The following is an 18,013-nucleotide window of genomic DNA, read 5'->3' as shown; positions in this document are numbered from 1 at the left end:
AATCGCGGGTTAAAAACGTAAGTAGCCTAAATGTCATGAAATGATAACAACTGTTGCGCTAAGATTGATAAAACTGCCATAATAAAGTCACTAAACATTTTTAAAAACATTTATACCCCACGTCAAGCTTTGTGGATTTACGTTGTGTCTTTGCTGTGCGAGAGTCCACCAATCCCTCGTGATTGATTTTCTGTCTACGATTCTGCAATTTTACCAATGCTATCCATTTAACTATTACTATTAGCCTGTACTCGTATGAACGTTCATTTTCTACTTTTTTCATATTGTACACAATCATCTTACGTTGAATATGATCCACGACTCATGTGTGTTACCATCAATTGATCTGGAAATGTTGTGTCTTGTGGCAACAGCATGATGTTGTAAGTATAAAACACTCATAATTCATCAATCGTGTCATATTTCATCATGCTAATTTATAAAGACGGCACTATAAATTTAAAAGATTTTAGGGTAAAAGAAAAAGCGTCACAGTTTTTAGTCAAAGTGTCAACAACTATTCACAATTGCAGTGAAGTTTTACATGCCTTTTAGGTTATTTTATTTAAAAACTTTTAACTGCAGATTCATTTAATTGCCTCAGGCGTAGCCAGAACAGAAATGTTTAATGAGAAATTTGAAATACCAGTGCAAGTTTCACATCCTTTCAAAGTTCGCCGTTTTTCCTTTATGGGTGTCTATAAAATGTTTATTAAAAAACTCTGTAAAATAGGCAAATTTTCTATATTTTAAGTTAAATAGATCGATTTAAGTGTAATACTTTTGTTGTTTAATATTATACATTTGAAACTTGCTTTTTGTCTCAGTCCGGCTTCATCAACCTCAGCTTTCTTCGGCTTTTTCGAGCCGCACGTCTCATCAAGCTGCTTCGCCAGGGTGAAACTATTCGCATTCTCCTGTGGACCTTCGTTCAGTCTATAAAGGTAACAATCGCTATCTGAAAGGTTTTGTGTGTGAAAATTACTTAGCTTGGTACGAGCTAATATTCACTTTCGTTTTGTTTTCGCCAACAGGCTCTACCCTACGTGTGTTTGTTGATAGTGATGCTGTTCTTCATTTACGCCATTATTGGGATGCAGTTGTTTGGTAACATTAAGCTGGATCCCGAGAGCCAGATTAACCACCATAACAACTTTAGACACATTATACAAGCTTCAATGTTGCTATTTAGGTACATTAGAAAACTTTATATCGAAACTTTATTTGTAACACTGATAAACACTATTATGAAAATCCTTAATTTTTTCACTAAAGAACTCAAAAAAACACGTTACTATTACTTATAATCCGTTCAATTACCTTTAGTTTATTTGCACATCCCAAGTATTAGTAAATACTTTCTTTACTTAACTGCAGGTCAGCCACGGGGGAAGCTTGGCAGAGCATAATGTTGGCTTGCGTGTCTGCTGATTGCGATCCAGCCTCTGGTATTGAGAAGGGTTGTGGATCGGTTATATCGTACATCTACTTTACAAGCTTCATTTTCTTTTGTTCTTTTCTGGTACGTCAGTTCTTTTTTAAAAACCATTAGGATGGACTATGTATTCTTTGTTACGTTCGGAAGTCAAATTTCAATTTTTTTTTCTATTTAGAACACTATTTAAGTATAGAACACTTGTTTTTAAACTTTCAATCAAATTGCAAATTATAGCAAATCTGAGTTATCCATACGCTCGAAACCCATGAAACATTATTGTAATGTATTATTTTAATTAATCTTGGTTGCTCTTCCGAAAAGTAAATAAAACACAAGCACAGTTGTCAGTCAGGTTTTATCTTTAGAGTATGCTATTATAAAAGCCATCATTTAAACACTTTGAACGGTTTAAGATTTTTTAGGAAGACTGTATAACCGCAAATGATAGGTAATGGAAAGTAATATGTCAATAATTTTTTGGTTAATCATAAATCGCTCCTTTGCTCTTGGCTGCATTGGGGATTTACCGATGTTGATCGGGAGTCGATCGACATATAATTGGTAGGTGTGCAGCTAAATTATTTTAGTTCTCTGGGTGTGCTGCAAGTGAAAAAGTTTGCAGAGCGCTGGACTAAAAAAATGTTTTTCAACTGCCGGTCCACGATAATGTCAAAAAGTGCTGGCTCTATTTGTGAAGTTGACAAACCATGTTTTTCGGCAACTTTTGTCAAGTCTGCATAAATTTTGTTGCACAAATAAGTAAAAGGTGTTTTTGGTTAACAATGTGAAGCGCAATGCTATACTCTAATTACTCCATATTTTAAAAATAATGAATTTAGTAATGAATTAAATTCTAAATCTTTTTAAACAACAATATGGTTTTGGACTATAAATAGTTGTGAACTATGTCAAGAATACAAAAAAAAAACTAATAGTTTAAATTTTCCAACAGTTTTTACCTTAAAAGGTGCTCTAAACTTATGTTCTACTATGCTAGCCGCTAGAATAGATCATCCAAGTAGGATAACCATGACCAACGTCAATATACTAATACTCTTTTAGATGTTAAATCTTTTTGTTGCTGTCATAATGGACAACTTCGAGTACCTTACACGGGATTCTTCAATATTGGGACCTCATCATTTGGATGAGTATATACGAGTATGGGCCGAATACGATCCTCAAGTACGTGCTAATAAAAATATAATTGTATGACCAAAATATTCATAAACACCGAAACACATAACTTAATCGTCGGAAATTTTAAAATTAGGCTAACAAATTTAAATGTTACTGTAAAACAAAAAACTGAAAATTCGTTGATGTTCATAATGAAGATTTATTCACTAGCATTAGGCAGCAACATTCTAAATCAGGTTGATTAAATTTTTTATTTTGCTAGGCAACTGGCTACATAAAATACACAGAGATGTTTACAATGTTGCGTCATATGGAGCCACCACTTGGTTTCGGCAAGAACTGTCCCTACAGGGTAGCATACAGGGTAAGTTATTGTTTTTAATTCAGTGATCTTCAACTATAGTGTGCATGTTGAATCGTGGGGTGTAACAGAATATGTATGGGTGCGCCACTATGAAAACACAAAAAGCAAACCTCTAACGAACTTATTAGTTGTTTCTATAAAACCTGTCCCAAAATGTCCAATTATCCAACAAAGGGTATCAGCATTTAATGTAGTTTAGGACATGTGAAGACTGCAAGTAGCATACAATAAGCTATAAATTAATTATCAATTAAACTGTGTAAATGAGCTATAAAAATAAATTCACTGTTGTCTTATATCTAGTTTCAAATAAAGCCGTTTGGTGTAGGAATTAGATCCTGAACCGTTTCGCAGCCGCTTTAGTAGGCTTGCCATACGTCCCGGTTTAGCCGGGACAGTCCCGGTTTTAAGGCCTTGTCCCGGTGTCCCGCCCGGTTAACCAACTTGTCCCGGATTTTTCCATTTGAGAATGACAAAAAAAAATTAAAAAATGTAAAAACTCTTGAGTTAGCCATTTAGCAATTCTTTCTTAAAACTAAGTAATACTTTTTACTATTCATTTTTGGTTGGTAAGACTGCCAAGCAAATTTTTTTTAACATAAATTAATTATTTTCCAGCGGGTGTTAAGAAATATTTTTCTGGGGGTGAGGTTGCTGGGGCTAGTTCCTTTTTTGTTTGTGATGAGTAAAAAAATGTGAGTGTATATTATCCGGCGAGTGCTGGGAGATATCGTTTTGAGGAAGGTAAGCTATCGCCGTCCCAAACCGGTCACCGTTAAGCAATTTTAATTTTCAAGGATTTTTTTTACGTATGACGCAGTTTGGTGCCGGTGTTATTTGCTTGAATATTACGCAAGTCTAAACAATTGCTGTAACAACTTAAGTTTAACGTTTGTTAGTAATTCTGGACCGATAAATGTCGCGGGTTTTCAGCATTACAAATCAAATTGAAGTCATAACATACTGATTGCCTTAATACAAATAAGTTTCAATGTTTCCAACTTAAGACTTAAACTATTTGATGTCTGTTACCGCGCAAAATTTAGGCACAGTTCGCAAAACATCGCATTTAACGCGGCGGTTTTAATCGTAACCAATCTGCAGTTTCAATCGAGATTTTACTTTCGTTGGACGCAGTATGGTACCAGGATTACGTATTTGCTGAATATCACGCAATGCGAACAATGGCTGCTATACAACTTTTTTTACGGTTTTACGTTAGTGAGTGGTTCCCTATCGATATATGTCACTGGTTTTCGTTACGTAAAAGATGTCTGACGTGCTTAGCCGTTGGGTATTTAGTCGTTTTATTTCAAATAAGTACACATTATTTGCAATTTTGTTTCAACAAAATGTAAAATTTTAGTTTGCGAAAACGAACAATTACATGTTTCACAGTCACGCAAATAAATGCGATATTACAAACACGCCATCCGATTAAATGCTGCTTCCACACAGGCTAAGGAAGGATGTGACTCCATTTGTGGGGAATCATTTAGTAAACCCATTTCAGGCACAATAAGCAAAATAAAATAGTCAAGGGACGACCAATATATATTACTGTATAGCAATTAACGTTTAGAGAAATTAAAATGTTTTATTTACAAAAAATTAAAATGTTTACCACTTTAAACACAAGCCAGGATATTACGCTATCCGTAACATTACTTTTTGGTAACATGGTAAATTACCTTTTTAAATCATCGGCAATAACACGCGGCTCAAGCAAATGACGCAGAGTAGCCTACAACAAAATAATATGTTATAGTTTTAAGAGGCCAGCTTGATGGAAGTTTTAAGAGGCCAACTTGATGGAAGATTTTGTTTAACTTATGCTTGAGAATATTTGGTCCGGGGAATACGAATTTGTTATGGACACAGCGCCTTTGCCAATGTACGGCCTAATATTGTTGCTGCTTTCACGAGGGTCGCATCCTACTTAAATTGTAGAAAGTATTTACCCGACTCATTTTATTCACAATCCAGAACATTACTTTCGGTTACAATTTAAATTACTTAGACAAACCACCATTAAAAATAGGGCCCTGAAAAATACCCCCTGACAAAATATAAAACAACCGCAACCCCGTTAACTTAATTATTGCATTTTAATTGTTTTGTATTAGGTCTACATTTAGTTTATTTGCAGTTTTCAATATGCGTCCCGTATTTACGTTTCTAAAAAATGGCAAGCCTAGCTTTAGGCATGTATTGACTGTCTATTTACAGCCTTATTTAGAGTGCTGGTACAACAACAAGCCTCTGTATATTTTAACTCTTGATGTTTAACACGAGTTCTAATCAAGCAACTTGTGCTTTATCAAAACATTGTTTTGAGTGTACCCATTTAATGTGTCAAAATGCAGAAAAAGCATTTTCAAACAAAGAAGGCAATGTCATGCAAATGTCTAAATGTAAGCAATGTATATTTGCCAAGTAGGTTTTATATATTATAGTCTTGGAAAGTAAATCTATTCACATACATTGATTCATTATTAACGGTTTGTATTAATTCTGCTTTTATGTTGTCCTATGCTTTACAACAAAATTACTCCTATGTATATAGTTAACTGCAAAATTTGTTTGATGATTTTGTAATTTGAAAGATTTTAAGCTAAAATTTTTTTCATCCTTTAGACCCACTTTTTATATTTGCTACTTTTTCGACATATTCGGGGTATGTTTTTTCGCGATAATATGACGGAGTTTATCAAGATCTAGCAGAAGTTTATGGAGATTGAACAATTCTACCAACTTAGATAAACAGTACAAGTTTTCCCGCTTTCCTGAAATATTTCTCTTGCATCATTTCTATGTGATAGCAGGCTAGCGACGGAACTTAAATATGTATAGTTTGCACGAATCTGTATTTTTTGGCATTATATTCACTGCTTTGTGTATAACATCTTTTAAAACAATGTATATACCTTTTTGCGCTTTGCCCATTTTTTACGCTGTTTGTATCAGGGCTGCGGAGTCGAAGTCGGACTCGGGACTCGAGGAGTCGGTTTGTTTTTGCTGGGGTCGGACTCGGGACCCGGGACTCGAGTAAGACCTTGTAAAACTACCGGAGTCCCGAGTCCGACATGCGCATGCGCAGTACCGAATTTAAAACTGATATGGCCGCCAAATGGAAATTGTAAAGGTGGAATATTATATGGCAGAATTTTTTCCAACCATGTATTGTGAGTGAATGAATTATACGACCCTCCATAATTGGATTGCTAAATATACACGTTATTTTAGTTACGTAAATTGGTGAAATACAGGCTGCAGTGTCCGGGCCGGACCCGGGACTCGACAAATCGTACATTTGACCGGAGTCGGACTCGGGACTCGGGAGTCGGACTTGGGTTATTTTTAACCGACTCCGCAGCCCTGGTTTTTATGCCACTTAACGGCACAAAAGACTAATAGTTGTTGGAGTCAGGACTAGAACCAGGAAAAGCGCAAGCGTTAGGAAATTACCAACGTTAAATCCATTTTCTTCAATCACTGAAATGTATTTGTATTTAACAGCGTCTTATCCAGATGAACATGCCCATCAACGGTGACAAAAAGGTCAACTTTACAACAACCCTTCTAGCCTTAATTCGAACTTCACTAAAAATAAAGATGTTGCCACAGGATGGCGCTGGCGCAGATAAAACCTACAGGTAAAACTGCTTCAAGTAACATTTTTGAATGATTTTTAAGCTCAGTTCTATTATATTTAAATTATATACGGGGTGTTTCGTTCACCAAACATAGCTTGCAGATCACACCTCACAAGGCACACTCTGATATCACGAGTCACATTTCCCTATTATTTGTAGCAGCTAACCATCAAACCACAAAAATATGGGTTGTAATAAATTTTACGCTTGCCTTCCAGAGATCAATGGAAGTTGGATCAAGAACTGCGAAAAGAAATTCATTTAGCATGGCCAAATTTACCTGCGAAAAAAATGAATTTACTTTTGCCTTCTGAAGAAGGTAAGCTATAATTACCTCAATAAAATTCATAATTTATTATTATAACATAATTTACCTTACAATCTTTGCAATCAACAGTTGTATAGTTATTTCTATGAAGTTGTGAATCTGCTAATTGCATAAATATATGTATGACAGTATTTACAGTGATACTCACAATCATGATTGCAAAGATTGTAGGGTAAATTATGTTATATTAATAAAATAGGAACTTTACTTTATAAGTTTTTCCAACTTATTACTTTGTATAAGTGTATTATTCACCGCAACTTTCTTCAAGGTTATTTCGCCGGGTAATATGTGCACAATTTTTAGAGTCCCAAATTACTGTCGGAAAAGTATATGGTGCTATGCTTATGTTCGAGCACTGGAGAGCATATAAAAGCAGACGTGACGGCAAGGCTTCTACGTTGGCTCCTAGGCCGACCTTGTTTCAGCGCATGACAGTTCCCGGTGTTAGCAACAGCAATTTGGATCGATCATTGGGTCTAACTTCAAACCTACCATCTAGAAACCATAGTCTTGCTTCTATTGTTTCCACCGTATCTGCTAACGTAAGTTGACATTTACGCCATAACATTTTATTACTTACAAAACACGAGCAGGGTTTAAAATAATCGGCGGATCACAGACAAATATATACCTGCATGACGATAAAAAATGGGCTAATATCTAGGCCCCCCCAGTGCGAATAAATTATTTAACGCTATATGTGCCGTTGGCGCAAAATTTTGATGTCAGAAAACTAGAAAATTGTTGTCTATCCTTTAATGCTTAAAAAATTGCATTGTTGTATAGTTTGGATGCGCTAACGTCCTCGTAAGATTACAGCCTTTTGTTATTTTAGGTATGATAGATTACAAAAAGTCTTAAATATAAGGAAAGTAAGTTTTCAGAATTATTGCATACAACTAAAATGCCTTCCTGATATTTATTATTGAATTTTAGACCAAAATAAAAGAAAAAAAATATGTAAAAAAGTTTGATAACATCACGGGCCCATGGCACACCTGCCATTGTCTCGCGATACACCGGTTGCGGAGCACTGTTATAGCATTTTAGGTTTTCAGTTCTGTAATTTGTTCACAATATATCGTATCTTGACATAAGTGCATTCATAACAGGCCGGAGTAAATTTGCCAATTAGTGGAAATGCGTCTTCACCTTATGGATCACGCGAGACATCGCCGTATCGCAGCCCTATATTATCAAGGGAAAGACACCTTACATTTCCAAAAAATGATCAGGTGACCTACGTTTGTGTTGCTGTCAATAGATTGCATGGGTGTCAGTTGAAATAATTTCTGTGATAACAGCAGGGTGTAGCGAGGGTAAGAAAAACGCTCGATAGGTTGTAATGGGTAATAACTTCAACTCTCGTATAAGTTTGGCTTCAGTTACCAGGACACAAGACACAATCCCAAGGACACGACATTTCCAAATACACAAATACAAACGTTTTGCGCTCAGCTTCGAATGTTTTTTAAATTTCTCGTAACCTGTTATTACCAAAGCGTAGAAAGATTTGCAAAGTTCAGGAAAAATTCAAGTAACTTTCACGCAATCTACGCGACGAGACACAAAACAGTTGAGAGCGGCAATGATTGTGTTATTTTTTTGCTAAATATTTGATTTTGCAGTGGCCAAAATTCAGTACGCCGGCTGTCATTTGATCGTTGAACATGCTGAAAGTGTTGCCACTGATCTATTTAATATTTGAGCAACCTGTTTGATGTTTGTTTCATGTTTCGCTATTTTTCTTACACGGAAACACTTATTTTATTAAACGTTTTAATATGGTTCCACGATCTACATTCTACAGAGTTCTGTCATTAATTGTTTTGCTTGATTTATTCTTAATAATTGTTGTGCTCATAATTTGTTGTACAGCATTTTTCTAAATTAATATGATTACTTAGTTAACTTAAATTTATAAACTTGTTGTTGTTGTATATTTTCCGTTTTATATTTTGGCTGCATAGGCTATTTCAGCCTGTAATTTTTATGGATGTGCATCTACTTATCTTTTAAATGCCGTTCTGTGATAGTCTTTTTAAAATGTTTTCAAAATATTCTTCAGAGTTCTCATAACCCCCAAAGTGGCATACTTGCTACAAATCATGACAGTGTCTCCGATACAATGCTGCAGTGCGATATGGGTTCGGACAATTTGCTGTACGATAGTGAGGACACAAACTGTGCATGTACATCAGTTTATGATTTGCCTGAACACAAAGATTTATATAAGACAACCGCCCTGGTGAAAATGACTATGGACGAAAATAGAATGTTGGAGTACTCATCACCGTATATTGCTGTTACTGCATGTTCCCCCTGTGAAGATTTTCCTCGTCACGATAGCGCCAAGAATGACAACTTGCCTGAGCAACTATATCATGATGACATAGCTTTGTCTTGTCAAAACCGGGAAAGAGCTATTTCCATGCCAAGACTTCACGATTCGTCGGTGGAGGTATCGGTGGAAACGCGTTCCTGTCCGTTGTTACAGTTTTGATGTTTGTTTGTTTGTTGTAATGGTGGTTGTCGTTTTGTTTACAAGTATATGAAATTGTACCGACATTACTATTTCCCTATATTAACTATTCGACGATTTGTGTCTTACTTTGTGTACATATATTGTCGAGTTTATGTTTTATTACGCCATAATTGTATCAATTACAGGGAAGGTACGATGGTTTTACTTCACTGGAAAACGGAATAAAACGCTCTTATTCCGCCCTTCCAATGGATCCTGGACCCCGACCAAACAGTCCACATAGTCCAAAGCTTAGACGGATTTTCTCTGATAATGGTATGTTACTGTTTCTAAAGCATTATATTTTGTGTAATTGTTGAGTTTTTGTTTCGTAATAGCTTAACGTTGTGCAGAAAAAAATATTTTTTTTGGAAAAACTGATATATTTTCTTACGTATCCTTCTTAGTTTACTGGTCTATGTAGGCGCAGTTGTTCAAAAGTGCTATCATAATTAATTTATTTCACAGACAATGATTTTTCTATTCCACCCAATTTTGATCGCGTTTCTGTTGATCAATTATCTATGGAGATAACGTGTTAATCAACCATATCAAGGCTTTGCGTCAAGCAAATGGATTTTTTTTATTTTGTAGCAGTGCTTCCAAGCCAAGATTTGAACATAGGGCCAAAATGACGATGTACAATATTTCGGTTACTTACTAATTTACAGAAACAAAATGTTACAAATTTTGAGAATAATGACTGAAACGTAATATTTAAGGATTAAAAATATAACTAATATGTTTGTAGCTTGCAATTCTATGTAAGGCTATAATACATCACTCTTTTGGAAAAGTTTTTTTGTGTCTCCTGTATCACGTGGCCGCGGTGGCTATGTAAAATCTTGGTTTGAAAACATTGAGTTAGATATTTGTTTTTCAAAGTACTGCACTACTGTATGGAGCAGTGGTCTCCAACCATTTTATTAACCAAACCCAATTTAAATAAAATGAAATTAGCATTTACATGAGACTCCAGTTTGTTTTTCAGTAAGTAATGTTTGAACTAAGAAACACGCGCGAATGTTTAATTATTCTGCTCCAGAGAACTTTCGCTACACATGTGTACCAAATTAGAAGTATAAATTAACACATAATTAAACTTAACACATGGAACTCGATTTCTAATTTGTTTTAACGTTTTTAAAATACAAATTGCGCTCTTTAAACCCTAAGCGCATTAAAACCATTCAAACTGCAGAAATTGGTTAGTGATTGCGACGCCATAAAAGGCCTTTCGTGACCCCACATGGAGTCGCGACCCATAGGTTGGAGACCATTGGTATAGAGCAGTGATTCTCAAAATATGTGCCGCGGCACACTGGTGTGCCTCGAGAGATTCTCAAGTGTGCCGCAATGTTTTTGACTATTAGAAAACTGATAATATTAAAGTAATTACCTATTGCTTTGCCATGCAGTAAGGTCGATTGTCTACTTTATTAGGCTAAAAAACTTGAGAACCATTAGTTAGTAGATTGCTTTTATTTTTGTATTTCAGATATTTAAAAGTAAGGTTAAAATCACTCTTAAATAGATGTTAGTAGTTTATATTTAGTTGGTATTTTCGATCGATATACGTTGCATGAAGTGTAGTCCTTAGATGTAGCTTAATGTTGCATGACGTGGTTGTTTTACGTAGCACGGACGCCCCCGTTTAGTCAACCAATCTGCGCCTTCGGCCTACATTCGCTTTTCAACAGTGACGTGAGCGACGATAGCGATGAGGATTGGGATATTGTTGTACGTCCCACGAATTACGACACACACTGCAGAACAAATACTGTTGTTAATAGCGTGCGTGAAAATACAAATCGCTCAACGCCGGGGATTTTTCTTAATGGCAAATCCATGTGGTGTCAGCAAAATGCAAGTGATACTTCTGAAATTTGGCCCGACATACTTCCTCCTGTGTTTGAAGAAATCGAATGTTCTAAGTTCACGCCGTCAGGTGGTCCGCAATGCTTATTATCTACCGTTAAAACTGGCTTTAACTTACAAAACAATAAAGCGGGACTTATTCGTTCTAACTCATATATACCCTGTGATTGTCGCGAAAATTTTAACAAACCTTTTACCAACACCTGCTGTCCCCAATTTATACAGAAAACGCTAAATGCAAAGTAAAACATATTCAAGATATTGCACCATTTCATTGTTGCAATGACAATAATCAAAACGCGCCTGAGAAGATTAACACTCCATATACCAAATAACCTGCGCTGGAAAATTAGTGTAAATTGGTGCGAACGGCCCAGTACAAGGACAAAACGACAAATGCAGAAACATCACTACTGGGGCTAAATTGTCTACTAAATGCTCTATTGAATTTAAAGGCTACTGCTGTGTCTGGCTTGAATTAATAGTGAACAAGTCTACCCTCTTCTTAGTAAATTCATGTCTCGCTGCATGCCAATGACATTGACACTCGGTGTTTGAATTCAATCAACGTGCCTTTTTAAATTACTTTTATTTGTTTAATTAATTATTTGTGCAATAAATTCAACATTATCAAGATCCGTGTGACCTTTGTTTCAGTGTTATGTCAGTATCATTTCTTTCATTATTAATTAACGTAGTTTTATTTATTTGGGAAAATCATGTTTGTTTCGGATGTAATAAGATAGTCTTATCTATTCAAACAAGACGTTATCATGATTATTTTAATTTCGCTTTGCAACGTACCACGAAACTACTTTGTTTGTAGCATGCACACTTTTGTCACTTGTTTGATGTGATGTGGGTCTCGTTTTAACGGCATGAGGTAAGGCATTTTTGTTGTTATTTATTTTGTTAGTAGTAATCATGAAGCGCATTTTTAATTAGGCTTTTATCAAAAAATGACTCTAAATTATTTTCTTTCGCTTTCCTGCAGACACAAGCAACGAAGCGTATAAATTACGACACACACAAAGTTGTCGATTTTGTGTTGCTGAAGAAGATGATTACAACAACCAGTCATTCAGTGGTTATATACAAAGTCCATCAACTTCACCAAAGCAAGTCGATCCACAAGGAAGATTTTTTAGTGCTGAATTCGAGAGTGCAGTTGATATTGATCAAAAAGAGCCCGCCGTATCTCAACAGTTTTCAAGGGATTACGGAGCACGTTCCATGTCGACCAATGCCTTGGTGCTGCGTGATCGAAGAGGAGAGGAGGTCATCGACGGTAGACATCGTGACAAACGACGCCAACACAAAGGTTGTCAAAACACAAAACCAATGCGTTTCTCCCCACTGGGACCTCGGAAACGTTTCCTTCCACAGACACCTGACCGACCATCTAATGTCACACAACTTCCAACATCTGCTTCAGTTTTTGTTGGGTTGAGCCACCAAGAGCAGCAATCACACTACTCGTCGTTCCAAACGCGACTTGGCGATGATTTTAGGGATAAAGTCAATTCACATAGGAATTTTCAACAAGAATGGCGTTGTGATATGCCTTCTGGCTATTCACGTTCAGAAGTTTGCCGTAAATCCAGACAAAGATCTCGATCCGAACAATGTCAATGGTTTACGCATGAAAATAACAACGCTGGGCCCGGTCGACGGTGCTCTTCTCCAAGCCCACGAAACTCCAGGAGAGCTCTGCCCCGCTTGGATATTGTTGCAAAGACCAAAAATTATCAAATAGATAGACAATTCTTACATTCAACGGAAGGCTTTCATGATGACGAATTGCCATGTGAGATGATATGGCGCAAACCAAACGAGGAATCAACTACCGACGAGGATATTCCGGAGGAAACGATTCCATTAAGTGAACGCAATAAATCGAACTTACAGCTTCAATTAAAGAATACAAAAACAATATGTTCAAAAAACGCAAGAAAAAATTCTGATGGAAGACCCTTATTTGGTAGAAACTACTTTGAAGATGAAGATGAATTATCTGAAGAAATTGAGGGAGGTATCCTGCGTAATAATGAGAATCAATTCTTGTTGCGAGGTGAAATTTCGCGTTCGAATTTCGATGTGTCATTTGATAACTTCCATCGATCACATATTGAATCACCCGGGCCACGATCGTCTTCGTCGGAACTTGATCCAGCAAGAAAACAGCTCAACACACACACAAATCCTGAAGTACAGTATTCATCATGGAAAAACTTAGATTCAACTACTTCATCAGTTGACAGAACGAAGTTTTATCGAATTGCTTGATGTCATTTAAAGAATATAAATATTGGTGCATATATAACCTAATATTTTAAATTTGTATCATGTTTTGTGCTCTTTGGTACAGCAAAAGCTGTCCTAAACATCCTCTTTCTTACAAGGTACAAATTCATAAATATTCCCTTAAAATTGCTTTTTTAGTTTCGCTTTTTAAGAAGACATGAGTAGTTAACTGTACATTTCTTTCCGTAAATCAAGTGTATACTTGAAGAAACTTTCTATAATCAACAGGTGGGAGAGCAATACTCTAAAGCTGTAACGCGTAAAATCAAACAGCCAACTATTAAATATCGTTTGTATATATCTTCTACGCCGTATAAAAAAAAGCCCTCAAAACAACACATGTTTACAATCTTATCTTACTGAGTTTTTCAGTTTTAATAACATATTGTTTGCGGCAAAATATCACCTGAACTTAACCTGAAATTATTTAACAGTTTTCGATACATAACGAGGTGACGAGTTTCAAACGAAAAATTCTATCCTTTTTTGCTTTTCTGAGTAACGAGTGTCGCAAAATTTATCGTCGGGAGCTCGCTAAACTGTAACAAAATCTTGCAGAAACACTTCTGCGTTCCAATTTTTTGTTCAAATGAATTCTTAAACTATAAAACTAGCATGGTATTTAACTCGTGTGGAGAATAAATTGCTAGCAAACCAATTTCCACTATTTCTATTTATTTACAAGTTAATTAAAACGTTAAGTTGGCTACTTTGAAGGCTTCTGAAAACATTAATTTAATTGTCGGTAATTCAAACGTGTTTGTTTATTATTTAAATATCCTTGAAAATAATAACCGTATGGGCTCCAGGCAACAATTGGCGTTCGAAATCTTTAAAAAAATAACATTTTAGTGGGACCAATGTTTCCAATATAAATGGTTGGTGGTTCGTCTGTCAGGCGTTACGATGTATATATATAGGTAGGTATTAATTTTATACCTGCCACTTGGCTCCCTTTAAGAAACCACTGTTTTAGAGGTTGGAATCGGCAGTTATACTAATTTTCGTTTATATTTATTAAAGCGCAAAATAACATTTACAAACATTGGGCTAAGTTTGACAAAGTTTTGTTTCAAAGAGTGTCACAGTCCAGAGGGCGACTTTAGGCTGTAAAGATGCCAAAAAACGCGTGGAACTACAAAGAAAGACGAACGAAATTCGCGCGAAAAGCGAGAACAATTCCCATTTTAGTCTTTGAACAGGCTAAAAATTGAGTTAACAGGACATAGATCCGACCTTGGAAAGGGTGTATATATATGTTACAACCAAGCACGTAGAAAGTCACTCTGGGTTTTATTTTAAGAAAAATTAATTGCGGGCCGGATTAAATTGCTTGGCGGGACAGACCGCCCCTCGGGCCGTATTTTGCCCAGGTTAAGAGGGAATAAGGGGTCCGTTTTGCCCCGCCTTTACCTACACATAAATTAACCTGAATATTACACTTATGAACAATAAAAATAATCGCATTTTGAAAATTCCAAGTGCCCCCTTTTGAAAATTCCAAGTGTCTCGCCTAAAGGTCTATAGTTGAAAGTATAAGCAACTAACTCGAAATGCGAAAAAAGAGGATACTTTGACCATTCACTTTTCTTGAGAAAAGAGGACAAATCCTCCTAAAAGAGGACATGTGGTAGGCCCAACTAAACGAAAAACTAAGCCACGACATAAAACATGATAGATACGGTACGCCAAGATGTTACCAAAACTTATTTTTTGCCCATATAGTGACTGCAAAGAAAACAATGTTGTGTTTTAGTTATACTTTATTACAAATGTGATATGTTATAGGCAATTAAATAACATGCTGCAAAGAATACAAAGTAATTACTAGCATTGATGCGTTTCTGTTACTCGAGAATTACCGCCACGACTGCACAGGTCCGTGGCGATATGACAAGAAATTAAAAAGTCACACATATACGTTGTACAGTACGTAACCTTTCACAGATAATTGCCGCAGTTATTTACAATGATTTCGTAAGCTTTTGCTATCCAGATCGTAAATCTTACTTGTTGCGCCTTCGTTGTAGTCATAAAGTTGTTTACGAAAAATTCTCGTATTCCTCGTAATAATATATGCTTATCGTCATTCGAAAAACACAGGTCCAGACTTTCCGTGGACTCTGACTTACCAGTTTGCGTTTCACAAACACAAATAACGAATTGATGATTTATGCAGAAAGAATCTATCCCATCCGTCCCATTGATGCTGTCAGTTTTTTGTGTTATGTTTTGCTTTGTATTGCGGTCCGCGAAATAACAGGTTCAGAAATAGTGGTCCTTGGTCCGAAAAAGTTTGGGAAACCCTGCTTTAAGGGAGTGTCTGTACCTGTCATTACACGTTAGTTGCTTGCCCAACAGCATTTGACGGACACCTAATGATTAGGCGAAGGTTATCGACAAGTAATTGGTTGAAACCTTGGTCCTCTTGACAATTGTAAGCTTTTGATTCCCTGTATTAGAACTAAATTATTAGTAATAAATTTAAGCTCAATGATACTTTAATAAAAACAGTGGATGATCATATGATGTGGTAGTAAATGGCAGAAAGCACACATAGCGCATTGTGGCGTAATAGTAAGAAACATGTAAAACACTTCAGTCATCGCCCTATAATTTTCATTCTACTACCGGTACCTCTAAAAAACCTCGGCGAAATTGGTGCGCTGAGATTTTAGATTACAGGGGTCGGCAAACTTTTTCTAGTCGAGGGCCAAAACCGAACTCAGAAAAGTCTGTGCGGACAAAATGTTAACTAAAAATTTTGTTACTAAAATGTTAGAACAACTGTGAATCAGGCGGGCCTCGGATATTTTTTTGCACTAAAAGACGTGTTTGATTACATTTAAGGATACAGTAAAGTGTTGGCGTAAAGCGCGAAAAGTAGCATTTGTTTTGTTTAAAATTCGAGTCCACACGCCGTAGATCAGTGTTTGTTTACCTTTTTAAGTCCGGGCGCACCTGGCGTGCGAAGCAAGCGCGATTTTTTGGTATACCGGCATTTTTTTTTAATTTCTTGCAAGGTTTTATTACATTTCCAAAATAATAAAATGTTGGAAAATAAACGAACAATATTTTTGAATACATTTTCCGTTTGTCCGCGACACACTTGTCAACCTTTCACGTCGCAGAGGTAAAGAAGCGCTAATCTATAGTTCAAAAGACAGCATCAAAACATGAACAAAAGCGATGTACAAATATCATAAAATGTTCGCACTTAAGGTAAAAATAGTCAAAAAATATTTCAAATGGGCTCGTGTCTAGTTTATCAAAGAGGCGGTTGGCCGAATGTATAACATTTTATCTAAGTTACGTTACGTATTAAAAAAACAAATGCACAGGTTGTAAATACAAGTTGTAACGTCATGCTGGAGTGAACCGCTTTTGTATTGGGGTTCGGTTAAGGTTCATGTTCTTTCAAATTATTCGCTCCAGTTCCGGTTCGGTTACGGTTCGGAAAAAATTGACCCAAAACCGGTTCATAAAGTTCCGGTTCGTTTCCATTTCGACTCCCTGAAAAATATTGATAAAATAATAATATTCATAATTAATTGCAAAGCCAAAAAGGTCGAGTAGATCGACATCATCTTGATTAAGAGGTTTCGATACCAGCTTGACTAAAACATCAACTGGAGATGATCGAACGTCTTAATCAATTGATGATTCCGATATACTCGACCTTTATGGCTTTGTAATTTATTATCAAGCTACATTAAAGATCCGTGCATAGTGCACCCGAATAATATTCATTATTATGATTAATAATATTCAGCGGTAGGCTATTTAACCCCAACTGTCTAATCGAAAAAATTAGAACTTTAACGATATAAACAAGAAGACACAATCTTTAAAAGAGCTATAGATCATGTTAAATTTCATAGTAGGTGTATAACTATAAAACGGTAGCCTACGGAAAGATAAATATTTAATATTGATGTTACAGAGTTAAAATTTTCACACAAACCCTGTGTTTGCATTGGCAATCCCTCAATCACAGTTTTAGCGAAAAATATTAATATTCAGCAAAATTCAACCCTAACTACTGTCGGGATAACAAAGTAAAAAATAAATGAGAAACCGTTTTCAAAAAGAAATATAGGCTACATTATGTTTAATTTTATATGTATATTAATATCCAGTGATTCAAGGAACGACAAAAGCAGTGTATGAATTTTTTGTTCGATTTAGATTTGAAATGAGCAATTTATAGAGCCGTTTAAAAAATGACGCCATTGGGGTTGGAATCGAGCAGTCTCATTTTTGAACTTTTATTGCAAATATTTTGGAGCATAATGGTTGGAGGTTGTAGTAAGACGTAATAAGAATATCAAAGCCCATACAGAAGTAGGTATCATTTTGGACGTTTCGAATAACTCTT

General features: G+C 35.9%; 1 protein-coding gene across 1 annotated transcript in view; it reads left to right on the top strand.

Moving 5' to 3' along the window:
- LOC146133049 (voltage-dependent calcium channel type A subunit alpha-1-like) overlaps positions 1–13,629 on the top strand; it is a 75,304-nt gene extending 61,675 nt beyond the window's left edge. The window contains exons 36-47 of the mRNA XM_083397456.1: positions 828–944; positions 1,035–1,192; positions 1,378–1,522; positions 2,501–2,623; positions 2,841–2,942; positions 6,462–6,598; positions 6,817–6,917; positions 7,233–7,471; positions 8,042–8,164; positions 8,998–9,390; positions 9,600–9,729; positions 12,326–13,629. Coding sequence (XP_083253582.1) covers positions 828–944; positions 1,035–1,192; positions 1,378–1,522; positions 2,501–2,623; positions 2,841–2,942; positions 6,462–6,598; positions 6,817–6,917; positions 7,233–7,471; positions 8,042–8,164; positions 8,998–9,390; positions 9,600–9,729; positions 12,326–13,617 — 3,060 coding nt within the window. The 3' untranslated portion in view covers positions 13,618–13,629. The remainder of the gene's footprint in view (positions 1–827; positions 945–1,034; positions 1,193–1,377; positions 1,523–2,500; positions 2,624–2,840; positions 2,943–6,461; positions 6,599–6,816; positions 6,918–7,232; positions 7,472–8,041; positions 8,165–8,997; positions 9,391–9,599; positions 9,730–12,325) is intronic.
- The last annotated feature ends 4,384 nt before the right edge of the window (positions 13,630–18,013 follow it).

Source organism: Ascidiella aspersa, chromosome 9 (assembly GCF_963924565.1).
Source record: "Ascidiella aspersa chromosome 9, kaAscAspe10.2, whole genome shotgun sequence".
Taxonomy (NCBI): Eukaryota; Metazoa; Chordata; class Ascidiacea; order Phlebobranchia; family Ascidiidae; genus Ascidiella; species Ascidiella aspersa.
This window is presented reverse-complemented; position numbering and strand designations above follow the sequence as displayed.